The 26,657-nt window shown below is 37.2% G+C and overlaps 5 protein-coding genes and 1 long non-coding RNA gene across 6 annotated transcripts; 5 read left to right on the forward strand and 1 right to left on the reverse strand.

Annotated features, from left to right (window-relative positions):
• The first annotated feature begins 788 nt into the window (after positions 1-788).
• On the forward strand, positions 789-1,635 carry LOC113465971. The gene is made up of 2 exons (XR_003390528.1): positions 789-978; positions 1,197-1,635. It is a non-coding gene; the product is annotated as an uncharacterized LOC113465971 (long non-coding RNA).
• Positions 1,161-3,417, reverse strand: LOC103505689 (probable citrate synthase 2, mitochondrial). Its single transcript, XM_008470044.3, has 2 exons — positions 2,654-3,417; positions 1,161-2,124 (listed from the first exon to the last, which is right to left on the reverse strand). Exons 1-2 carry the CDS (start codon positions 3,183-3,185, stop codon positions 1,265-1,267), a joined length of 1,392 nt encoding a protein of 463 aa, XP_008468266.1. The 5' UTR covers positions 3,186-3,417; the 3' UTR covers positions 1,161-1,264.
• A 739-nt stretch (positions 3,418-4,156) lies between these two features.
• LOC103505702 (restin homolog) lies at positions 4,157-10,419 on the forward strand. Its single transcript, XM_026820968.1, has 10 exons — positions 4,157-4,423; positions 4,710-4,795; positions 5,175-5,242; positions 5,694-5,963; positions 6,451-6,501; positions 6,820-7,403; positions 7,972-8,293; positions 8,628-9,009; positions 9,099-9,348; positions 9,493-10,419. Exons 1-10 carry the CDS (start codon positions 4,394-4,396, stop codon positions 10,417-10,419), a joined length of 2,970 nt encoding a protein of 989 aa, XP_026676769.1. The 5' UTR covers positions 4,157-4,393.
• A 149-nt stretch (positions 10,420-10,568) lies between these two features.
• LOC103505703 (myosin-2 heavy chain, non muscle-like) lies at positions 10,569-15,370 on the forward strand (the record flags this gene model as incomplete). Its single annotated transcript, XM_026820969.1, has 5 exons — positions 10,569-10,754; positions 10,828-11,234; positions 11,451-12,461; positions 13,201-14,446; positions 15,185-15,370. Coding segments are annotated over exons 1-5 (3,036 nt in total), but the record flags the coding sequence as incomplete, so codon positions are not given.
• Positions 15,369-16,160, forward strand: LOC113465967 (A-kinase anchor protein 9-like). The gene is made up of 2 exons (XM_026820970.1): positions 15,369-15,873; positions 15,949-16,160. The coding sequence occupies exons 1-2, from the start codon at positions 15,369-15,371 to the stop codon at positions 16,158-16,160; spliced, it is 717 nt and encodes a 238-aa protein (XP_026676771.1).
• A 339-nt stretch (positions 16,161-16,499) lies between these two features.
• On the forward strand, positions 16,500-25,818 carry LOC103505704. The gene is made up of 8 exons (XM_026820971.1): positions 16,500-16,517; positions 17,115-17,323; positions 18,422-18,582; positions 19,321-19,553; positions 20,013-20,078; positions 22,494-22,556; positions 24,100-24,331; positions 25,696-25,818. Exons 1-7 carry the CDS (start codon positions 16,500-16,502, stop codon positions 24,127-24,129), a joined length of 780 nt encoding a protein of 259 aa, XP_026676772.1. The 3' UTR covers positions 24,130-24,331; positions 25,696-25,818.
• The last annotated feature ends 839 nt before the right edge of the window (positions 25,819-26,657 follow it).

Genomic DNA, 26,657 nt, shown 5'->3' on the forward strand with positions numbered 1-26,657 from the left:
GTACCTAGGATATTATATTATCTCTACCCGTTATGCTTTTTATATCAACTAAGATTAACTTGAAAGTACAAAGGCTATATACAGCCAATTTACACAAAATTAATATGGTTTTTAATGCTTTTCAACGTTTTTGACGGAACTAGGTACTAGTAAAATCACTAGAAAGGAATCCAAATTTTCAAGTTTTCAGAAAAATAAACAAATGTCATTTTTTTCATAACCTAGGCATTTTGCTGCTAGAGTAGGGATCTGAAAATTGGCATATTTTAAGTGCACATCAGCACATTTTAGAAACACTAAATAGTGTTGGAGCACAAAAGAGAGGAGAAAAAAAATAACAAATAAAGGATACAGACTTTACAAGATTAAAAATGATGTCATTCCTACTTTTCAATGTTCCTAGGGGGAAAAAGCTAACTTTTAATTCCTATCTCTACAAAGCTTAGAGCTAGAAAATGTTAAATTAGTAAGTACATTTATAACACCTAAACACAAACAGATAATTACGTTGGAGGGGAAAAATCATAACTCATTACTAGGTACTTAATTTGATATTATGAGGACAGTAAACATTCTTTTCAGAAGTCATTGGCTCTACATTATCACTGTCAAACATTGTGTATTATCAAATAATAATGTTATTTAGAGGTCTATATTTTTTCATTTTTGTATTTCTGTCACTTCATGAGTTATCTATAGAAAAAAAGTAAGAACATTTTCATTGATTGCTTCTGTATTTAATACATAATGCAATCACTTCATTGTTCATTACACTCAAGTGAAATGCACCTTCAGGAAGGCCATATTTTATATAGAATGCACATACATAATACTCAATCATAGTTAAACTTATTATTTGTGTCCTGAATCAACATAGGACAGAAAAACAGGAGATCAAGTTACAAACAGTAAATTCTGTACACATTTCTTTTTTATGAAAACTGAGTTAAGGACTTGGTCAGTAGCAGTGTACAAGAGGTAAGAAGGATTGATCTTGTGAAATGCACCTTCAGGAAGGCCATATTTTATATAGAATGCACAAAGATAATACTCAATCATAGTTAAACTTATTATTTGTGTCCTAAATCAACATAGGACAGAAAAACAGGAGATCAAGTTACAAATAGTAAATTCTGTACACATTTCTTTTTTATGAAAACTGAGTTAAGGACTTGGTCAGTAGCAGTGTACAAGAGGTAAGAAGGATTGATCTCATCATGCTCCAAGTTAATACTTCAACATTCAAGTGTGTATCATGTCACATTTACTTGGAGTATTGTTTAACTAGGTCATTTGTTGATAGAGACTTGGGGCGTTCAATAGGAAGACCAAGAGCTCTGTCCCATATCAAAGATGCTAAAACTCCAAGAGCTCTGGACACTCCAAACAGAACAGTGTAGTAGTTCATTTCCTTAAGTCCATAATACTGCAGGAGGACCCCAGAGTGGGCATCTACATTAGGCCATGGGTTCTTCACTTTACCTGTTTCAATGAGGACAGGAGGCACAACTTTGTATACTTGAGACACAAGTTTGAATAAGGAGTCATCGGGCAAATGTTTCTGAGCAAATTCCCTTTGACAAGTATACCTGGGGTCTGTCTTACGTAGAACAGCATGACCATATCCTGGCACCACTTGGCCACTCTTCAGAGTATTCCAAATGAATTCTTTCAGCTTTTCCTCAGAAACATTGTCACCAACCTGTTGTTGAAGTTTCTTCAGCCAGATCAATACTTCTTGATTAGCCAAACCATGCAAAGGCCCTGCCAAACCATTCATTCCAGCAGCAAAGGACAAGTAAGGATCAGACAAAGCTGAACCTACCAAGTGGACGGTGTGAGCAGAGACATTACCTCCTTCATGATCACTGTGAATTGTCAGGTACAACCTCATGAGCTCAGTAAACTGATGGTTGTCAAAACCAAGCATGCTTGTGAAGTTAGCAGACCAATCCTTGTTGGTGTCAATGGCCCCAATACCTTTGCCTCCTTGGAAAGTATTGCGGTAAATGGTTGCAGCTACTACAGGAAGCTTGGCAATTAGATCCATGCTGTCTTCATAGACATATTCCCAGTATTTGGACTTGTGAACACCATCATTGTAAGCTTTGGCAAATTTACTCTCTGAGTTCAAGGCAGTAATGGCTGCTGAGAACTGAGACATAGGGTGGAGGTGGTTAGGGAAATTGTTAAGCATTGTAACTACATGGGATGGTAATTCAGCTCCATCTTAACCAATCAGATGAATCTGGAGGAGAAACTAAACAATAGAACACAACCAGTGTACACGAAGGAGCTGCTACTACAGGAAGTTTGGCAATTAGATCCATGCTGTCTTCATAGACATACTCCCAGTATTTGGACTTGTGAACACCATCATTGTAAGCTTTGGCAAATTTACTCTCTGAGTTCAAGGCGGTAATGGCTGCTGAGAACTGAGACATAGGGTGGAGGTGGTTAGGGAAATTGTTAAGCATTGTAACTACATGGGATGGTAATTCAGCTCGCATACTCCCAGTATTTGGACTTGTGAACACCATCATTGTAAGCTTTGGCAAATTTACTCTCTGAGTTCAAGGCGGTAATGGCTGCTGAATATATTCCCAGTATTTGGACTTGTGAACACCATCATTGTAAGCTTTGGCAAATTTACTCTCTGAGTTCAAGGCAGTGATGGCTGCTGAGAACTGAGACATAGGGTGGAGGTGGTTAGGGAAATTGTTAAGCATTGTAACTACATGGGATGGTAATTCAGCTCTGGAAGCCCAGGACTTTGAAAGGGCTTGAACTTGAGCTTCAGAGGGCACATCTCCAGTCACCAATAACCAGAACAGACCCTCTGGTAGAGGTTCCTCACCACCTTTAGCTTTGGGAAGAACTTTCTGACATTCAGGAATAGACAAGCCTCTGAACCTGATTCCTTCTTCAGGGTCCAATACAGAGGTTTCACATACCAAACCTTTGATTCCTCTCATTCCTCCATACATCATGTCTACAGTAACCTCACCAACTTTGGTTGAGCCATAGTTCTTCCTGAAATTTTTGACTCTCTCTTGTTCTGAGGGGATCTTAGCAGCTAGAACTGCTTTCAAATCAGTAGATGCATCAGTTGCAAAGGTACGCAGAAAGTTGCTGATTTGGTGTAAATCGGCTACACTACGGGCTGAAATTCGAACGAGGGCCATGTTTTTGTCTAGAAAATTTCAATGACTATTGAATGTCAAAACCTAGGAATACAAAATTCAAGAATTTACGAATACCTGAACTTGGTGTAAAATCCAGACACACTGTATACGTGTTTACACTTCTGGACTGATTCACTGAACACAACTTTTTACAAAATCACCGATTTATCCAGCAAATGTCCACGTACGGACACAAATCACCTTTCAGAACGCGCGAGCCACGGAACAAGCAAAATGCAAATCCAAAATGACCGATCGAAAGCGAGTCAAGTGAGCGCTTCAGATCGATCGGACTACTGACTAGTACAGATAAATGACGTGAGAGGTCAGTACCTCTCGGCAACAAGAAAAAAAATACCGCTAGATCGCGCTGTTTTGCTAAAACAGGCCGGGTTTACAAGATCACGCTACGGCGCGTAATGATCTATCTTTGATTTGGAAGAGCAAAATCATACATCAGTGAGCTAGCACAGGTCATGCGCATTTCTAATCGCGAATGCCGTCGTTGGTCGTTGGCCGTTGTTGTTGGCTGTTCAAAAATTTAAAAACAAAATCAACAGTCAACGAGTCAACAGTTCAACTGTTCAACTTTTTTACCAAACCCGAAGGCTTTTAAGCTTCAACTTTTTTTTCCCTTTTCAAGAATTTCATGTTTTTCTTTTCATTTATCCTAGTCCTTTGCTCGCAACTCGCAATTTACATGTTCGTTTTTCTTGAAAATATGATGTTTAGCCTCTGAATTCAAAAAGGGTTCTTTATGTGGGGTCTATTTTTTTCATGTCCTGACTCTTGACCCCGACCACATCTGCCTACTCCTACAACTTATCTTTGATTTGGAAGAGCAAAATCATACATCAGTGAGCTAGCACAGGTCATGCGCATTTCTAATCGCGAATGCCGTCGTTGGTCGTTGGCCGTTGTTGTTGGCTGTTCAAAAATTTAAAAACAAAATCAACACTATCAACAGTCAACAGTTCAACTTTTTTACCAAACCCGAAAGCGAAAGCTTCAACTTTTTTTTCCCTTTTCAAGAATTTCATGTTTTTCTTTTCATTTATCCTAGTCCTTTGCTCGCAATTTACATGTTCGTTTTTCTTGAAAATATGAAGTTTAGCCACTGAATTCAAAAAGGGTTCTTTATGTGGGGTCTATTTTTTTCATGTCCTGACTCTTGACCCCGACCACATCTGCCTACTCCTACAACTACCATGGATAAATTGCAATTGATCACCAACTGGGTAAGAAACGTACCTACTTTATTTCACCTCGCTTAGCCAGCCTAGTTAGCTTGGTTAATAGCTTGCTAGCTTGACTGCTTTGTAAGCACCTTGTCACAGGTTTGATTCCCGCCCGGGGTGGATTTTATCCTGAAGGGATAAGGTTCATTCTTGGAACAGCTGGATGAACCTGTAGTCATAGCTTCGGTGGATAAATTAACAAAGGTGCCACACCCCAAGAAATGTTAGAACCAAAAGTCTAGCAACATTAAAAAAGCTTATGTACTTTACCTTATTATTATTTCAGATGAAAGCATTCAATGAGTCAAATGACACTCCAAAGAATTTTTCCAAAAACTACAAGAACAACATTGCTCAGCTCCTGCAATTTATGTGAGTAAAATGTTTTTGAAGAAGCCATATTTATCTTTAACTAAAGTACTTAGATTGGCCATTTCTACAGTTTACACTCATGGCTTTTATTTTGTCCAGCACTATAATGATCCTTAATAGGATGTCTTCTCCGTCTGTTGTGTGCGATATTCTTTTCCCTCCCAGCAGCTTGCCATATTTCTTTATTGACCCACCAGGAGGAGGTACATATCACAAATATGTAAATAATAATTGTGATTCTAATCCATCTGTCTGAATGGTTGAACCCAATGGGATTCAATTGTAAAAAAAGTTAATTTATTTTACTTACACCTTTTTTTACATTATCTCCTGTGATACCTTTAAAGTCAATTAATCTGTTTTCTTATGGCATTTCCAGAGATGTGAAGGTCACTGATAGGTCAACCAAAGATGAAGTACACTCAGCATTACTCACATTTTTCCAAGGTAAGTAGTACCTAAATTATTGGTTCAATTAGTTTCACATGAAGGAGCAAAGACCTTGGATGTTAGTTCATTAGTTCCCTCAATAAAAGAATGGAAAGCTTATTAATAAATGGGCATTGGGCAATGATACTCAAACTTAAAAAATGTCTAGGTATTCAACAAAATATAGGTTTGTACTTAGGTACATACCATAAATAGGTGCCTATAAGATTTTATTATTAGAACTTAAAAAATGTCTAGGTATTCAACAAAATATAGGTTTGTACTTAGGTACATACCATAAATAGGTGCCTATAAGATTTTATTATTATTATTATTTTTAAAGGTCTTCAGTAGGTAACATTTTTCGAAGGATTTATAGAGAAATCCTTTCTTTACCAGCCAGAATTCTGTGACTGCTATGGCTAGAAAAGTACCAACAAATTTTTCATAATCATAATCTGTGTTCCAGATTTTTACCCCAGTTATTCCATTGCAAACACAGCTTCCAAGTTCTTTGAAAATGTAGCAAGTGTTCAAAACGTTCATCTCTGTTTGATGTACCATGTGGCTGTGAAATGCGTTCATAAACATGCAGGTTTTGTGGATAAAATTACCAAGTTCATGGATGGTACAACTCAGAAGTATTTGACTGCATTCTTGCAACTACTGACTGTTGAATTTCCTGATAGAAACCACATCACTGAAGGTGTCATTGATGAGATCTATATGAAAAGCACAAGTAAGTAGATGTGTCGTACTTCAATTACCTAGGAACAGAATTTTACCTTATTAAGCATGATTTTTTTTCTTTCATTATTGTTATTGGAATTGGGAGAGGTGGGGGAAGGGGGTAATGATTAGTATTGCCTCTGAATGGCAACAACACTGCCCTAACACTGATTCAAAAGTGGTAGAGAATTAGTGATTGTACCCACTAATAGTTTTAACATTGGCAGTCTTCATATGTGGGTACCTTTTTCATACAGTTGGGTTATAAAAAAAAATCCCTTTACTTCAATTACCTAGGAACAGAATTTTACCTTATTAAGCATGATTTTTTTTCTTCCATTATTGGAATTGGGAGGGGTGGGGGAAGGGGGTAATGATTAGTATTGCCTCTGAATGGCAACAACACTGCCCTAACACTGATTCAAAAGTGGTAGAGAATTAGTGACAGTTCAAACTGCATAATTGTAACAAAAAAATTGTTTCAAATGTTATTTCAGAAAACTGTGATGCCATTGTAAAGACGTACACTGATATTTCTGATGGTCATTCTTTTTTTTTTTTTTCCAAAGAATGTAATTTTATTTGGTTCTTTACAATGACATCAACTAACGTTACAATTTAATAAGAATATATTATGCAACTGCATGATTGTAACAAAAAAATTGTTTCAAATGTTATTTCAGAAAACTGTGATGCCATTGTAAAGACGTACACTGATATTTCTGATGGTCATTCAGAAGAACTTGAACGTAAAGTTGACTTTATGAACAAACTTGAGCAAGATAAATTATCCTTAGAAGAAGGGTTAACTCAGAAAACCAAGGAAATAGAACACCTTACAACTGATAAAGAGGTTGTTAGCAAAGCCACACCAAAGTCATCCAGAAGGATAAAGCAAGAGTTCAAAACACCAGGCAGTTGGGGAACACCCCAATCCTCACGGTCAAATGTTTCATCACCATCCTTGTACAAATCCTTTTCACAATCTCCCACTGTCTTGAGCATTCTAAACGAAGAAAAAACACAGGAAATAAAGAAGCTCAGAGAAGATCTTCTTTCAGAAGAAGATAGAAATTCTGCTCTTGAATTTGAAATCAATGAGCTCAAAAAAGCTTTGAAAAACGCTTCAAATAAGGAAGAAGTGAAGAAAATTGTACTGACCGAATATCAAGAAGAAATATCTTCTAAAGAAAAATACATTGAAAAGCTCGAGTCCGATATTTTAAAAACTAAAAATGAACTGTCTTCTACTAAGAGAGAAGTATCGGATCTACAAAGTGAGCTGGATTATTTTTACAAATCCAGAACGTGTGATGCTGATGATATGTCAACTCAGAACCATGAGATCATTTCTCTACAGGAAGAAAACAAAGACTTACAAGAAAAGAAAACTAAAATATTGAATGATTACATCAAGATAGAAGAAGAACTCAGTTCCTTAAAACACGAAATGATCGCCTTACAACTGATAAAGAGGTTGTTAGCAAAGAGTTATCCATGAAAAAAGAACGTATAGAGAACCTTGAACAAGACAAAGCAACCATCGAGGAAGAATTTACCGTTCAATGTGAGAAAATGAGGGAACTATTGGCGGAAAACGCACGTATAGAGAACCTTGAACAAGACAAAGCAACCATCGAGGAAGAATTTACCGTTCAATGTGAGAAAATGAGGGAACTATTGGCGGAAAAAGAAGCCACTGGAAAATTATTAGCTGAGCATATGGAGCAGTTGGAGAAGAAGATGCAAAATATCATAGTGCTTGAACAAGAGAAAGAAGTAATTCAAGAAGAATTAAGTCGAACAAAAGAAGACCTTGGAAACAAAGTTGAATCTCTCATTAAACTTGAGCAAGACAAAACAGCAATTGAAGAAGCACTAAACCAAAAGACTGAAAAAAATAGAAATCTCCTAGAGGAAAAAGATGCTCTTCAGAAAGAGTTAGCTCAGAAAAATGAAATATTATCTGAAAAATCAGAAGAATTTAAAAACAAAGTTCAATTCATTGACAGACCGAAATGATCCAAGATAAACAGCTGATAGAAATTTTACAATCCAAAGTTCAAGCTTTTACTGAGTCTCGAAATTCTGTTGATTTAGATGCTACACCTTCTTTTCCCAGTTTAGCACAAGAAATGGAACCACAAATCATTTTAGATTTGAAAGGAGAGTTAACACAAAAAATAGAAGAAGTACAAAATTTGTCGTCCGAAAAGAAATCTCTTTGTGAAGAATTGGTTCATTTGTCGGATGAACTTTTACACAAAGTTGAATTTATCAAGAAACTTGAACAAGACAAAGTATCCATGGAAGAATTACTTGCCCAGAAGACGAACGAAAATAAAAATTGAAATGATCCAAGATAAACAGCTCATAGAAATTTTACAATCCAAAGTTCAAGCTTTTACTGAGTCTAGAAATTCTGTTGATTTAGATGCTACACCTTCTTTTCCCAGTTTGGCACAAGAAATGGAACCACAAATTATTTTAGATTTGAAAGGAGAGTTAACACAAAAAATAGAAGAAGTACGAAATTTGTCGTCCGAAAAGAAATCTCTTCGTGAAGAATTGGTTCATTTGTCGGATGAACTTTCACACAAAGTTGAATTTATCAAGAAACTTGAACAAGACAAAGTATCCATGGAAGAATTACTTGCCCAGAAGACGAACGAAAATAAAAATCTTCTTGATGAAAAAGAGATCGTCGAGACTGATTTAGCTCAGAAGATTGAAGCACTAGCTGAGAAATCGGAAGAACTTGCAACCAGAGTTGAATTTATCAAGAATATTGAGCAGGAAAAAGCTGTCTTGGACGAAGTTGTTGTCCAGAAAACCAAGCAAATAGAGCATCTGGAATCTGAAAGTGAAGCTGTCAACAAAGAGTTGTCCAACAAAATCGAACGTATCATGAGCCTTGAACAGGCCGTCGAGACTGATTTAGCTCAGAAGATTGAAGCACTAGCTGAGAAATCAGAAGAACTTGCAAACAGAGTTGAATTTATCAAGAATATTGAGCAGGAAAAAGCTGCCTTGGACGAAGTTGTTGTCCAGAAAACAAAGCAAATAGAGCATCTGGAATCTGAAAGTGAAGCTGTCAACAAAGAGTTGTCCAACAAAATCGAACGTATCATGAGCCTTGAACAGGCAAGCAAATAGAGCATCTGGAGTCTGAAAGTGAAGCTGTCAACAAAGAGTTGTCCAACAAAATCGAACGTATCATGAGCCTTGAACAGGAAAAAACAAGCATCCAGAAAGAAATAGCCGAAAAAATTATGATGCTTGAACAAGAGAAGCAAGCAACTCGAGAAGAATTGACGCAAATTTCGGATGACTTTGCAAAGAAAGTAGATTTCATCAACAAACTTGAACAAGATAAAGCCGCTACGGAGGAGATCCTAGCCCAAAAAGTGGACGACATGATGCTTGAACAAGAGAAGCAAGCAACTCGAGAAGAATTGACGCAAATTTCGAATGACTTTGCAAAGAAAGTAGATTTCATCAACAAACTTGAACAAGATAAAGCCGCTACGGAGGAGATCCTAGCCCAAAAAGTGGACGAAAATGGAAATCTTCTCACTGAAAAACAGGCTGTACAGCAAGAATTAGATAACAAGGTTGAACAGATCAAAAATCTTTTACAAGAAAAGATAGATATTCAGCAAGAGTTGTCTCGGAAAATTAATGCATTGGATGTAAAATCCGAAGAACTTGAAAACAAAGTTGAATTTATCAAGAATCTTGAACAAGATAAAGCTGCCTTGGAAGAAGAAGTTTCCCATAAAACCGAAAAAATAGAAAACCTCGAGACTCAGAACGAAGCTATTCATAAAGAGTTGTCCATCATAAACGGATATATCACAAACCTTGAACAGGACAAGGTAATTATCGAGAAAGAATTAGCTCAACGAATTGAAGATTTGGAAAATAAGAGTGAAAAAATAGTGAACCTTGAACAAGATAAACAAGCAATTCAAGAAGAGTTGAACCAAATTACAGATGATCTTGCAAAGAAAGTTGATTTTATCAAGGAACTTGAGAAGGATAAGGCAACCATGGAAGAGCTATTGGTTCAAAAAACAGATGAAAATGGAAATCTTCTAAACGAAAAGGAAGCTGTACAAAATGAGTTAGCTCAGAAAATTGAACAAGAGTTGAACCAAATCACAGATGATCTTGCAAAGAAAGTTGATTTTATCAAGGAACTTGAGAAGGATAAGGCAACCCTGGAAGAGCTCTTGGTTCAAAAAACAGATGAAAATGGAAATCTTCTAAACGAAAAGGAAGCTGTACAAAATGAGTTAGCTCAGAAAATTGAAGCATTAGCTGTGAAATCGGAAGAACTTGCGAACAAAATTGAATTTATCAACAACCTTGAGCAAGACAAAGCAGCTTTGGAAGAAGTAGTGACTCAAAAAACTGACGAAATTGCAAACCTTCGAAGTGAAAAGAAGACTATGGAGAATTAAGTCGAACAAAAGAAGACCTTGGAAACAAAGTTGAATCTCTCATTAAACTTGAGCAAGACAAAACAGCAATTGAAGAAGCAGATTGGCCATTTCTACAGTTTACACTCATGGCTTTTATTTTGTCCAGCACTATAATGATCCTTAATAGGATGTCTTCTCCGTCTGTCGACAGACTTGAGCAAGACAAAATAGCTATAGAAAACGTTTTAGTCCAGCAAACCAAGGAAATGGAAAACCTTGCTACGAAAAATGACACTTTAAACAAAGCGTTATTTGACAAAGACGAACTGATTTCAAACCTCGAACGAAACAAAGCAGCCATTGAAGAAGAATTGGTAAAAAAGAATGAAGAAGTCATAAACGTTAAAGCAGACCAGCAAGCTATTCAAGAACAACTAATGCGAAAATAGAAATCTCCTAGAAGAAAAAGACGCTCTTCAGAAAGAGTTAGCTCAGAAAAATGAAATATTATCTGAAAAATCAGAAGAATTTAAAAACAAAGTTCAATTCATTGACAGACTTGAGCAAGACAAAATAGCTATAGAAAACGTTTTAGTCCAGAAAACCAAGGAAATGGAAAACCTTGCTACGAAAAATGACACTTTAAACAAAGAGTTATTTGACAAAGACGAACTGATTTCAAACCTCGAACGAAACAAAGCAGCCATTGATGAAGAATTGGTAAAAAAGAATAAAGAAGTCGTAAACGTTAAAGCAGACCAGCAAGCTATTCAAGAACAACTAATGCTCAAAACGGGAGAAATAGACAATCTTCTGGACGAAAAAGAAGCTCTACACAAAGTATTGTCACAGAACTAATGCTCAAAACGGGAGAAATAGACAATCTTCTGGACGAAAAAGAAGCTCTACACAAAGAATTGTCACAGAAAACAGTAGAGCTCAACTAATGCTCAAAACGGGAGAAATAGGCAATCTTCTGGACGAAAAAGAAGCTCTACACAAAGAATTGTCACAGAAAACAGTAGAGCTTGAAAATAAAATTGAATTTATCAAATCATATTGTCACAGAAAACAGTAGAGCTTGAAAATAAAATTGAATTTATCAAATCAATTAAAAATAGCAAAGCAAATATTGAAGAAGACATGGTCCAGAAAATGAAGGAAATTGAAGACCTTAGAACTGAAAACGAAACTGTAAACAAAAAGTTAGTCACTCTGGAGGAACAAATCACTATCTTTTTGCAAAATAAAAGCGCCGTTGAAAAAGAGTTGGCAGATAAGAATGAAGAAATTGGAAAACTTTTGCAGGACAAGAAAACAATTCAAGAAGAGCTGGTCGACAGGGATGAACTTATCACAAGTCTTGAACAAAACAAGAACATTGTTGAGGAAGAATTGACCCAGAAAACCAAGGAAATAGAAAAACTTGTACATGAAAAGGCTGTAAACAAAAAGTTAGTCACTCTGGAGGAACAAATCACTATCTTTTCACAAAATAAAAGCGCCGTTGAAAAAGAGTTGGCAGATAAGAATGAAGAAATTGGAAAACTTTTGCAGGACAAGAAAACAGTTCAAGAAGAGCTGGTCGACAGGGATGAACGTATCACAAGTCTTGAACAAAACAAGAACATTGTTGAGGAAGAATTGACCCAGAAAACCAAGGAAATAGAAAAACTTGTACATGAAAAGGAATTTGTCCACAAAGACTTGGAGAGTAAAGATCAGCAAATCACCAACCTTGTTCAAAACAAATCTCTCATTGAGGAAGCCCTAGCCATTAAAATTGAATATATTGAAAACTTGATGAAAGAAAAGGAATCTGTCCACAAAGACCTGGAAACCAAGGAGAAACAAATAACGAACCTTTTACAAGAGAAACAAGCTATTCAAGAAGAGTTGGACAAAAAGAAAGAAGAAAACATCCATCAAGAAGAACGACAAAGGAAGGAAGAAAAACTAGCCCATGATATTGAAGAACTGGAAAGTTTCAAGAAAGACCAAGACAATCAAATCAAAGTACTAAATGGAACCAACACGGACTTGATGGAGAAATTGGCGGCTATGAAAACCGAATATTCAATGTAAGTAACATTCAGGAATGTGCATGCGCATTCTTCTTTATCATATTCTTTACATTTTATTTTATGAACTAGTAGAGTATGGTACCTTTGGTCACCCACGTAGGTACCTTTGGTCCTATTCGAGCAGGATGAACAACTTGAAGATGTAATATTTGTGCACGTTCAGTGTCATGTACCTAGGAGTGCCATGTAAGCCTAGTGCTCGTTAGATAGCATGGTGTGTAGTAGACATAATATTATGTAGGTACTCTAGTAGTTTAGTGACTTGTAGAATTCACCCAAAAAGAGCCAATCATTAGCATTCTTCTTTATCAAATTCTTTACATTTTATTTTATGAACTAGTAGAGTATAATATTATGTACCCACGTAGGTACCTTTGGTCCTATTCGAGCAGGATGAACAATTTGAAGATAACTTTTTGTAGTATTTGTGCACGTTCAGTGTCATGTACCTAGGAGTGTCATGTAAGCCTAGTGCTCGTTAGATAGCATGGTGTGTAGCCGACATAATATAATGTAGGTACGTACTCTAGTAGTTTAGTGACTTGTAGAATTCACCCCGAAAGAGCCTTTAAGGGGCTATCAAATGCCCAATCGGTTCCGTTTAGCCCAATTGTAATTGATCACTTAATGTGTAACACTTCTCGTAAAAAAGTGATATTTTCGTTGTCTGATTTATTCTAGAGTTCTGAAAGTTCGTTCTGAAGGCTTTGTAATAATTATGAGCCGCTGGCATCAGGTCCCGTGAGTTGTGTGTTGAAAAAAATCTCCATAGCGAGAAGAACACATTACAACAAGAGTTAGCCAATAAAATTGAGTCATTGGCTATGAAAGCGGAAGAACTTGCAAACAAAGTTGAATTTATCAAGAGCCTTGAGCAAGAAAAAGCTGCCTTGGATGAATTACTTGCCCAGAAAACCGAGGAAAGAGAAAACCTGGAAGCCGTAAATGAAGCTGTTAACAAAGAGTTGTCATATAATTATGGCATTATCACGAATCTTGAACAAGTTAAAGCAACCATGGATCAAGAATCAGCTAAATTAAAAGAATTAGTAAAAACTGCACAAAATCATAATGAAGATATGAAGGTGATTCAACGAAGTTTGCAAGCAGCTGAAGAAGGATTGGCACAAATCACGAAAGACATTTTAAAGAAAGTTGACTATATTAACAAACTGGAGGAAGACAAAGCAACCTTAGAAGAAGTATTAACTCATAAAACCAAGGAAATAGAAGACCTTGTAACTCAACACGAAGCTGTTAACAAAGAGTTGTCTAACAAAAATGAACTTATTACGAACCTCGAACAAGATAAAATAACCATCGAGAAAGAATTAGCTCAACGCGTGGAAGATTTAACAAATAGGGATGAAAAAATCATCGTGCTTGAAAAGAATTTGCAAGCAACTCAAGAAGAATTGGGACAAATCACAGAAGATGTTACACAGAAACTTGACTGCATCAACAAGCTTGAGCAAGAAAAGGCTGCTGTAAAGGAGGTGTTAACGCAAAAAACCGCCGAAGCTGCAAATCTTCAAAATGAAAAGCAGACTATACAACTAGATTTGGAAATTAAGGTCGAACAGGTCAAGTGCCTTTTACTAGAAAAGACAGATATGCAAGAACAACTAGCTCAGAAAATCAACGCTTTAGCTGCAAAATCCGAAGAATTTGATTGCAAAGTTGACTTTGCCAACAAATTAGAACAAGACAAAGCAGCCTTGGAAGAAGCGCTTGTACAGAAAACCAAGGAAATAGAGAACCTTGAGACTCAGAATGAAGCTGTTAAGAAAGAGTTGTGCAACAAAAACGAATATATCACGAACCTTGAACAAATCAAATCTACCATTGCAGAAAAATTATCCATCCAAAGTGACGAAATAAGAGCTCTATTGACCGAAAAGGAATCCACTGAAACATTGTTAGCTGAGCGTTTGGAAGAGTTGGAAAAGAAGAAAGAAAATATCATTATGCTTGAACGAGAGATACAAATCACAGAAGATGTTACACAGAAACTTGACTGGATCAACAAGCTTGAGCAAGAAAAGGCTGCTGTAAAGGATGTGTTAACGCAAAAAACCGCCGAAGCTGCAAATCTTCAAAATGAAAAGCAGACTATACAACTAGATTTGGACAATAAGGTCGAACAGGAAGAATTGGGACAAATCACAGAAGATGTTACACAGAAACTTGACTGGATCAACAAGCTTGAGCAAGAAAAGGCTGCTGTAGAGGAGGTGTTAACGCAAAAAACCGCCGAAGCTGCAAATCTTCAAAATGAAAAGCAGACTATACAACTAGATTTGGACAATAAGGTCGAACAGGTCAAGTGCCTTTCACTAGAAAAGACAGATATGCAAGAACAACTAGCTCAGAAAATCAACGCTTTAGCTGCAAAATCCGAAGAATTTGATTGCAAAGTTGACTTTGCCAACAAATTAAAACAAGACAAAGCAGCCTTGAAAGAAGTGCTTGTACAGAAAACCAAGGAAATAGAGAACCTTGAGACTCAGAATGAAGCTGTTAAGAAAGAGTTGTCCAACAAAAACGAACATATCACGAACCTTGAACAAATCAAAGCTACCATTGAAGAAAAATTATCCATCCAAAGTGACGAAATAAGAGCTCTATTGACTGAAAAGGAATCCACTGAAACATTATTAGCTGAGCGTTTGGAAGAGTTGGAAAAGAAGAAAGAAAATATCATTATGCTTGAACGAGAGAAGCAAGCAATCCAAGAAGACTTTGCTCTATTAAAAGAAAACTTTGGAAACATAGATGACTTTGCCAACAAACTCAAGGAAGACAAAGCAGGCTTGGAAGAAGTACTGACCCAGAAAACCAATGAAATAAAAAGTCTAAAAGCTGAAAACGATGCTATTGCTAACGAGTTGTCGAACAAAAACGATGTTTGTACAGAAAACCAAGGAAATAGAGAACCTTGAGACTCAGAATGAAGCTGTTAAGAAAGAGTTGTCCAACAAAAACGAACATATCACGAACCTTGAACAAATCAAAGCTACCATTGAAGAAAAATTATCCATCCAAAGTGACGAAATAAGAGCTCTATTGACTGAAAAGGAATCCACTGAAACATTGTTAGCTGAGCGTTTGGAAGAGTTGGAAAAGAAGAAAGAAAATATCATTATGCTTGAACGAGAGAAGCAAGCAATCCAAGAAGACTTTGCTCTATTAAAAGAAAACTTTGGAAACATAGATGACTTTGCCAACAAACTCAAGGAAGACAAAGCAGGCTTGGAAGAAGTACTAACCCAGAAAACCAATGAAATAAAAAGTCTAGAAGCTGAAAACGATGCTATTGCTAACGAGTTGTCGAACAAAAACGAATGTATCACAAACCTTCAACAAGACAAAGCAACCATCAAGAAAGAATTAGCTCAACGAATGGAAGGCAAAAACGAATGTATCACAAACCTTCAACAAGACAAAGCAACCATCAAGAAAGAATTAGCTCAACGAATGAAAGATTTGGAAAGCAAGAGTGAAAATATCACAATGCTTGAACAAGACAAGCATTCAATTCAAGAAAAGTTAGCACTAATAAAGGAAGAACTTGAACTTAAAGTTGACTTTATGAACAAACTTGAGCAAGATAAATTATCCTTAGAAAAAGGGTTAACTCAGAAAACCAAGGAAATAGAACACCTTACAACCAGCATTCAATTCAAGAAAAGTTAGCACTAATAAAAGAAGAACTTGAACGTAAAGTTGACTTTATGAACAAACTTGAACAAGATAAATTATCCTTAGAAGAAGGGTTAACTCAGAAAACCAAGGAAATAGAACACCTTACAACTGATAAAGAGGTTGTTAGCAAAGAGTCTTTGATAAATTTGAGTGGACATTCTTTGTCTGTTCGGAGCCTTTTTAGAATTCGATAGAAAAGTTTACGATTATCCTTGTATGCATTCTCCATTTTTTCTCCAAACTCTTTCCAGCTGTTGGATTTAGCTACCAGAAACTCATTTTCCAAAAGCCCAGCCTTGGAAGCCAGCAATGACGTAGAGAAATATTAGGATGCAAGGTGAAAAAATGGCCTCAGGGTCAAAAAGTCCGACATTTGCACACATTTTGTGAACTATTTATCTTAAATAGATCAGGCTCGTTCTCGGAAGGGCTGGCTTTCTTTCGTGTTCGTGAAGATAGGAACAAAAGTGTTTTTGGATGTTTCAAATCAAATATAAGGAACCAGGGCGCAAAATATAATATATAAGGAAGATCTCGAAATCAAAGGGAAAAGATGGACAGGATAGAGGAAAACGAGGCGTTACTAGAACAAACGTTATCTATTCGTTATAAAATTCGTCCCGGGTGGGAATCGAACCCGCGACCTAGCGCTACCCTCCAAGCTAACTAGGCTGCCTCTCCACAGTACAAAAACACTTGTAATAACTCATTTTCCAAAAGCCCAGCCTTGGAAGCCAGCAATGACGTAGAGAAATATTAGGATGCAAGGGGAAAAAATGGCCTCAGGGTCAAAAAGTCCGACATTTGCACACATTTTGTGAACTATTTATCCTAAATAGATCAGGCTCGTTCTCGGAAGGGCTGGCTTTATTTCGTGTTCGTGAAGATAGGAACAAAAGTGTTTTTGGATGTTTCAAATCGAAATCATATTGGTTCTGATTTCAGATTTTAAAGCAAGACAAAGTGATCAAGGACATGACCGCAGAGCTGTGGGAACTAGGAGACAAGTTACTCAAAGAGAAGGAAGCCCATCAGCGCCTCCTAGCGTCCAGGGGGGAGAAAGGAGAGGCTAGGCTCAAGGAAAGATGCTCCTCACTGCGAACCATACAGGATTCTCCCACGACTCTGCATATGATGAGAACCAACAGTACTGGGTATGTACAGAAATAACTAATTTGGAATGAAAAAACATTATAAGAGTACCTATCTTACATATTCTTGAAAGTTCATTGCAACGCAACCTAACCTCTTCGGGGCTTTCAACATAGCAACGAGTGTCCATGATAAAGTGAGTCCAATTATACGAGTATGTATAATCCTTCTTGAAGATCCTTCCAGTAGTTTCCACTTGTAATTCCCAAGGTTAGAGGCCCAAGGAAGACTTTATATTCAAAATGTTTTCTACCAAGTCTAACTTGCATCGCCAAGGTCTATTTTGCCAAAGTATACCTTGTATTATTAGTTTTTTTTTTCACAATTCCTCAACCGTTCGTCCAAAATTGGAAATTGCCTCATTAAATTTCAGGATCGATCGGACCTATGAGGGCCCTTTTTCGAAGTCAGTTCTACAGTTATGTTATCTTTGAAGATCCTTCCAGTAGTTTCCACTTGTGATTCCCAAAGTTAAGCTTGGAGGCCCAAGGAAGACTTAACATTCAAAATGTTTTCTACCAAGTCTAACTTGCATCGCCAAGGTCTAAGTACTTTGCCAAGGTATACCTTGTATTATTTTTTTTTTTTACAATTCCTCAACCGTTCGACCAAAATTGGAAATTGCCTCATTAAATTTCAGGATCGATCGGACCTATGAGGGCCCTTTTTCGAAGTCAGTTCTACAGTTATGTTATCACAATTTTTGGTGCTCACTGCAGCATTGTAGGATTTTCCAAATATCTCAATAATCCAACGCTTAATGTTTACCTACCATGCTGGCACCGGTCGCTATGCGCATTTGTTTTTGGTGCTCACTGCAGCATTGTAGGATTTTCCAAATATCTCAATAATCCTAAAATCCAATGTTTACCTACCATGCTGGCACCGGTCGCTATGCGCATTTATATTACATTGCTACACATTTTCCTCACGAGGCTGAGTGGGCCCCGCAACAGCCAGTCACGAGGAATCAATCATTTGCAGATGCATATTTTTGACCCCGCCGGGAATTGAACCCGGGTCTCCTGCGTGCAAGGCGAGCGCAGTGACCACTACGCCATGGGAGCTGACTTCTTAATTAATTATTTCCATCTTTGCAGTAATCTACGTCGGGACTCGATAGCAAGTACTGCCAGCTCTAGAGGAGGTAGGGGCGGAGATGCAGAAGAAATCACCTACACTCAACGTAACCTGAGACGAACCACCATCATGGGAGCCCCACCATCGCGCGGTAGAAAGTTCTCTCTGTCCTCGAATTCAGGTGAGTGAGGGTTCGATTCCTAGGAATTGTGAAGTTAAACGATGTTTTTCGAGACCTGGGTATTTACTTATGTGGGCTTTGACAGACCTGTGGGAAGAGGTTGATTGTGTCGTGTGGGCTCTCGTTATAGATGTTACATTTGTCTTCAATTCTTGGATCTAAGCGATTCATGTATGTAGTTGTTAAGAATCTTTGATCAACCAGATCTCAACTGTGCAAGTGTTGTTCTAGTTACACGTGGGAGTCTTTTTTCATCTTGTGAGATTTCTGGTGGTTACTTATACTAAGTTATCCACAGTGGTTTCCAAATCTCTCCATTCTTTCTCCAATATAATCATCTTAAATCCATGTACATCATCCATGTTCATCCATATCATCATCATCATCATCATCATCATCATCATCATCATCATCATCATCATCATCATCATCATCATCATCATCATCATCATCATCTATATGTATAAATTGTATATGTACCATAAATAAAGAGTAATATGTTGAAAAAAAAAAAAAAAAAATCCATACCGAACGAACTAAAAGAAATGAACAACAAAAATGAAATGAAGAAGAAATTACAGGAATATTATGTCACTAACAATAATGAAGTATAAATACTAATGAAATATGTAAACCGTCCCTAACTAAAAGTACACAAGTATTTAGAGGGATATATAAAGAAAAGTCTGTAAAGGATTCTGAATGTTAACAATAAACATATTATTATTATTCTCCCAGGACGCGTATTCCCGCAAGACACGGAAGATGAGGTGGGGGAGGTGTTCGACTCGACGTTCCTCGACATGACAGTCCAGGACGCAACTGCGGCATTCCAGGCCGCTGACGAACAGCTGCGGCGGATTTCCATCCTGCAGAGCCGCAACTCCCTGTGTCCGCCCCATCTACAGAGCAGCTACCCGGGCGAAACGCAGACCATGAACCCGAGGCTGCCCAAGGAAGATGAAATTCGGGTAAGTGCTGCGTGTGTTGTACTGAAGTTGAGCAACGTTGCGCGTGGTTAGTACCCGGGTGAGTGACCATCTGGGCCAGGGACCCAGTTAAGCCTCATGTTTCAAGGCCCGTTCCCGATTGTCGTTCGAAAAATAAAATAAATCGTGTCGTGTGTAATTGGGAACACTCTCATTTAAATTACATTGCCTGCAAGTTGTCCCACGCAGAGAATATCTCTTGCGATTCAGCGTGGGAACTCTGCAGCGGCTATGGGAACACTGCCAATGGGCTCGTCGTTAGATGAGATGTTTTATATATTGAGTTGATTGTTTTAAATACATATTTGGGACATTGCCTGCAGGACATTCGGGGGGAAAATCGAATGGAACTCACGACAAATGGGAACGGGCGTTTAGATTTTCCAGATGACACATCATAACTCATAACTTTGATTTCTTTTGTCCAATTGTGTTTTACAGAAAGGCATACCGGTTGTAAGCAATGATTTGGAACTTCTGTTGCCTAAGAAAAAGGACAAAGGCCAGGTAAGATCATTTATTTTTATTTATTTATTTAATATATCTTATTTATACTGTCGGCTAAGACTAAGTCCCATTATGCCAACAGTTTAAAATGGCTTATTAACATCAATAATAAATACAACAAAGGTTTTGACATTACAAAAGATGGAAAAGTTAAATATATATATATAAAAAAAAGTTATGAATGTTGATGGCTGACAAAGAGGTTAGCATTCTTCTTTATCATATTCTTTACATTTTATTTTATGAATTAGTAGAGTATAATATTATGTACCCACGTAGGTACCTTTGGTCCTATTCGAGCAGGATGAATAACTTGAAGATAACTTTTTGTAGTATTTGTGCACGTTCAGTGTCATGTACCTAGGAATGCCATGTAAGCCTAGTGCTCGTTAGATAGCATGGTGTATAGTAGACATAATATTATGTAGGTACTCTAGTAGTTTAGTGACTTGTAGAATTCACCCAAAAAGAGCCTTTAAGGGGCTATCAAATGCCCAATCGGTTCCGTTTAGCCCAATTAACAATTCTCATGATTTTCAATTTTTTATTTAACACAAAGATAATAAAATATAAAAAAATATAGCGAAATTATTTTTTAATTTTGACAAGTAGTTTTCGATTTTTTGAGCCCTGAAAAAAATGAAATATTTTTTTCCGATCTGACGTCACCGTAGCTACAAGGTACTACTAACACACTGGCGGGAGCTTTCAAATTTGTGATAATTGATCACTTAATGTGTAACACTTCTCGTAAAAAAGTGATATTTTCGTTGTCTGATTTATTCTAGAGTTCTGAAAGTTCGTTCTGAAGGCTTTGTAATAATTATGAGCCGCTGGCATCAGGTCCCGTGAGTTGTGTGTTGAATCTTCGTGGCTTAGGTTCATGTTATGTGTAATTTATGTGGAGTCTATTTACTTACTGATGTACTCCTAGATAAGGGTTGAGGGAAATTCGTAGGTTATTGTTGTAGTGACCGATTGGGATGGCAAACCAAAGACCAATTGTCTTTTTCATCAGTCATACACCAGGGTGATGGTCTCTAGCCATGTAGGTTAGGTATGTCTAATGTGGTATGGTGGTGAACTCTTTTGTGGTTTCTCTGTGTGGGTTTATGTTCTGTGTATTTTCAATTTTTCACCATGTTATAATTTGTCTGTTTTCTGTATATTAGGAAATGATGAAAATATTGTATAGTATATTCTCACCATTTCCTATCGACAAGGCCCCTGTCTTTTTCAAATCCAACCAGGTAGTACTAGTAGTATTTCATAGAGACTTTGATGGAACGTTTTCCTATCGTATTCTAGAAATGCGAATAAGAGTAAGAATTGTAAAGGTGCTGTATGAAGAAAGTCCCGCTCCCATTGTTAAACGGACTTTGTAATTGATTACTTAATGTGTAACACTTCTCATAAAAAAGTGATATTTTTTCATTTATTCTAGAGTTCTGAAAGTTCATTCTGAAGGCTTTGTAATAATTATGAGCCGCTGGCATCAGGTCCCGTGAGTTGTGTGTTGAATCTTCGTGGCTTAGGTTCATGTTATGTGTAATTTACACTCTTGAGCTTCGCAAGAGGATCAGGAGTGTTTGAAATGGGGGAGAGCCAATAACCATGCTCAAAGGCAGTGCAATAGTCCTAAATTAAAATGGACGCGGCACATAAGGGGTCAGGAAGAGACCGCCTTAACATAATAATAATATGTGTAATTTATGTGGAGTCTATTTACTGATGTACTCCTAGATAAGGGTTGAGGGAAATTCGTAGGTAGGTATGGTGTTATTGTTGTAGTGATCGATTGGGATGGCAAACCAAAGACAAATTGTCTTTTTCATCAGTCATACACCAGTGTGATGGTCTCTAGCCATGTAGGTTAGGTATGTGTAATGTGGTATGGTGGTGAACTCTTTTGTGGTTTATCTGTGTGGGTTTATGTTCTGTGTATTTTCACCATGTTATAATTTGTCTGTTTTCTGTATATGTATTAGGAAATGATGAAAATATTGTATAGTATATTCTCACCATTTCCTATTGACAAGGCCCCTGTCTTTTTCAAATCCAACTAGGTAATACTAGTAGTATTTCATAGAGACTTTTATGGAACGTTTTCCTATCGTATTCTAGAAATGCGAATAAGAGTAAGAATTGTAAAGGTGCTGTATGAAGAAAGTCCCGCTCCCACTGTTTACTTAGGTACTTTGTTAGATATTACCATGGTCAATATACCTATCCCTTTTCAGACGACCTATCAGAAACCTGGCCCCCCCACTCCTACCAAACGAGGACCTCGCTATTCACTCAAGGTATACATTCCTAACTACTACTAACCCCCAATTTTAACCTTCTAACGCTTAATTGTTTACTTAGGTAACTTTGTTAGATATTACCATGGTCAATATACCTATCCCTTTTCAGACGACCTATCAGAAACCTGGCCCCCCTACTCCTACCAAACGAGGACCTCGCTATTCACTCAAGGTATACATTCCTAACTACTACTAACCCCCAATTTTAACCTTCTAACGCTTAAAGTCTGGCATCTGACTTGTTAACCCCCTAAGCCCCAAAACTAAATCTTCAATAGATTACTCTTTACCTTACAAAAAGAGACGTTTTTTCCTGCATGAACCCCAATGAATACGTGAAAAATCAATGCTAAAAAATGCTGACCTTCAGAGACAGTGGAGAACAACATTTACAATGGTGTGAGGGTCTGGTTGGAGATTTATACCTACGTGCAAGAATTACAAAAATAAAATTCAAACCGGTTCCTAAGACCAGTAGTAATACTGGTGGCGGGGTGCTGCAATGAGTTAAATGGAATTTGTTGGAAAAGTGCTTTCTGCCTCGAATTTTTACCTTTGATTGTAGATGAAATCACATTTGCTTACAGCCCCTCCTTATTTTCATTTCTCTTCTCAATTCTCTATCTTTTCCTCTTTCTTGTTTGCTTCCAGGTATTTCACTACTATCTTCTTGCCTCTCTCTTTATAATCGCCACTTTTCCGATCGCAATAATTTCGTCGACTTTGTCGTACATTAAAAACCGTATCTACTTTTCGAGATAACTCGCTAACGTTCTTTTTAACTGTACTTTTAAATGTTTGCTGATTTCCTTTTAAATTAATTCTTATCAATTTAATTTTAACTCTCTTCTTTTTTCTCCAATGAATACGTGAAAAAGCAATGCTGAAAAATGCTGACCTCCAGAGACATTGAAGAACAACATTTACAATCGTGTGAGGGTCTCGTTGGAGATTTATACCTACGTGCAACAATTACAACAGTAAAGAGTAAAATTCAAACCGGTTCCAAAGACCAGTAGTAATACTGGTGTTAAATGGAATTTGTTGGAAAAGTGCTTTCTGCCTCGAATTTTTACCTTTGATTGTAGATGAAATCACATTTGCTTTCAGCCCCTCCTTATTTTCATTTCTCTTCTCGATTCTCTATCATTTCCTCTTTCTTGTTTGCTTCCAGGTATTTCACTACTATCTTCTTGCCTCTCTCTTTATAATCGCCACTTTTCCGATCGCAATAATTCGTGTGAGGGTCTGGTTGGAGATTTATAATACTGGTGGCGGGGTGCTGCAAAGAGTTAAATGGAATTTGTTGGAAAAGTGCTTTCTGCCTCGAATTTTTACCTTTAAATTTTGATTTTAGATGAAATCACATTTGCTTACAGCCCCTGCTTATTTTCATTTCTCTTCTCGATTCTCTATCTTTTCCTCTTTCTTGTTTGCTTCCAGGTATTTCACTACTATCTTCTTGCCTCTCTCTTTATAATCGCCACTTTTCCGATCGCATTAATTTCGTCGACTTTGTCGTACATTAAAAACCGTATCTACTTTTTGAGATAACTCGCTATCGTTCTTTTTAACTGTACTTTTAAATGTTTGCTGATTTCCTTTTAAATTAATTCTTATCAATTTAATTTTAACTCTCTTCTTTTTTCTGTCCAAAATTTCAATAACGCTTTGCTCGAGTAATACTAAATTTCTTCCTTTCTTTCTGTCCAAAGTACAATGTCATTAATGCACTGTTTGAATAATTATTGGTTATAATTTATTACAAATACATCTTTTGTTGATTTAAATTGTAAATTACTTCATAGTGTCAAAAGTAGTAAGATGAAGTTGTAGTGGGTGCAAATTTTCGAAGTGACTGAAGAGCGGATGTTGTCCCTATCATGTTGATATCAATCCGTATTATTGATTGTTCGAAATAATTTTTATTCTCTTCGAAACGAGAAGGTACGTAATAGAGAAGAGAAATGTTTAAAATGAAAGGTAAGTACGTACATACCTACACGGAAAAGAAGGAGGAGGAGGAGGAAAAAAACATGGTTCGAATCCAAGCCAAGTCATAAAATTTGGCGAGGTGTTCTGGGGGGAAGGACATTATTTGTGGCTTGGTTATAATTTATTACAAATACATCTTTTGTTGATTTAAATTGTAAATGACTTCATAGTGACAAAAGTAGTAAGATGAAGTTGTAGTGGGTGCAAATTTTCGAAGTGACTGAAGAGCGGATGTTGACCCTATCATGTTGATATCAATCCGTATTATTGAATGTTCGAAATAATTTTTATTCTCTTCGAAACGAGAAGGTACGTAATAGAGAAGAGAAATGTTTAAAATGAAAGGTAAGTACGTACATATATTTGGAATAAAAAAAACATTATAAGAGTATCTTACATATTCTTGAAAGTTCATTGCAACGCAACCTAACCTCTTCGGGGCTTTCAACATAGCAACGAGTGTCCATGATTAAGTGAGTCCAATTATACGAGTATGTATAATCCTTTTTGAAGATCCTTCCAGTAGTTTCCACTTGTGATTCCCAAGGTTAGAGGCCCAAGGAAGACTTTACATTCAAAATGTTTTCTACCAAGTCTAACTTGCATCGCCAAGGTCTACTTTGCCAAGGTATACCTTGTATTTTTTGTTTTTGTTTGTTTTGTTTTTATTTTTTTTTGTTTTTGTTTTTTTTTTTGTTTTTTTTTTAAAGGACATTATTTGTGGCACGCTTGAGTTGTTTTTTCCTTTCGGGATTTCCCCTCTTTTGGCGTTATAGCGCCTGTACTAAACCCTAGGAAATCCAAGATAGCGCGCCATTGGAATCGGTTCCGTGTTCCGAAGGGAAAATGCAACTTTGCTTAACGAAATTAATATATGGTTTTTGCAACCGAAATTAGCGTCCCGTTAATTGAAGTCTTTAACGTTATTTGACGAAAACATGTTTCTGTCCAATTGCAGAAACGAGTTTTCGTCAAGTAACGTTCAAGAGTTCAACTAATGGGACGCTAATTTTAGTTGTAAAAACTCTGGAAAAGAAGGAGGAGGAGGAGTAGGAAAAAAACGTGGTTCGAATCCAAGCCAAGTCATAAAATTTGGCGAGGTGTTTTGGGGGGAACGACATTATTTGTGGCACGTTTGAGTTGTTTTTTCCTTTCAGGATTTCCCCTCTTTTGAACTTCTTTTCCCCTCTTTTGGCGTGATAGCGCCTGTACTAAACCATAGGAAATCCAAGATAGCGCGCCATTGGGACGCTAATTTTAGTTGTAAAAACTCGCTATTATAGTCCCTGTTTTAAACTCACTCGTATTCTTCACAGAAATCCGGGAGCTCCTCTTCCTCCTCATCAGCGGCCACTCCCAGGAATTCCCTCACACCTCGCGCTGTACTCCATGAAGTGACGGATAGTAGTAGTAACACCAGTCTGAGGAGAACCCTGGCCAAAACTCCGAACCGGATCATGAACATGTTTACCGCTAACCGGAGCCGACGATCCAACAATGAGGTATGTTCTTCTTCTTGTCAGTCTGGCACTAGTTTGGACTGGCAGTGGTGCCATTACGTCCAAATTAGTCCAAAGAGAAATTTCATATGATGACTAAAAAAATGTCACATAATAAAATACGGCCATACCTAATGGGGCACCTGTCTTCCATCTTGTTGGTTTTAAATTAGTTTATCAGAGTATTTACCACACAAACCACAAAGAACTTGTGTAAGAAAGGATAACATCTTAACATCCCACTACACGCAGAGCAGGGATTCCCCACAAGCCCTATTTTTCTGAAATAATTTTTTATTAGAATGTCACAGAAAATTTTGATTCTAGAAGTGCCTCAAGAAGGCCAAGAAAGCTTCTTTTTGGTGCCTTTGATGAGGTTTTGCTACTCACAATTGTTGTTGTTGTAGCGGCTTTAGCTTTCGCCGAATGGCGATAGCAGAATAAAGAAAAGATGTCTTTTTGTATCGTACTCACAATTGTTGTCGTGAGTGGTTCTTTTTTTTCGGGTGTATTTTATTTTCCTTTCGGAATTTCCCCTCTTCTGAAGCTCGTTTCCCCTGTTTTGGCATACTAGCGCCTGTACTAAACCATAGGGAAAAGAGGGGAAACGAAGTTCAGAAGAGGGGAAATTCCGAAAGGAAAATATAACTTTTCCTTGGTTCCTCCCATCTGCTGAATTCAAAATCGTACGAGAAATATTTTCATAATAGGTAGCGCCAGTATGCAAGCAGCTTGCGGAGGAGCAGAAAGAAATGCGCAGAAACGTATGCGCACAAACA

This window comes from Diaphorina citri, unplaced genomic scaffold (genome assembly GCF_000475195.1).
Source record: "Diaphorina citri unplaced genomic scaffold, Diaci psyllid genome assembly version 1.1 scaffold190, whole genome shotgun sequence".
NCBI classification, from domain to species: Eukaryota; Metazoa; Arthropoda; class Insecta; order Hemiptera; family Psyllidae; genus Diaphorina; species Diaphorina citri.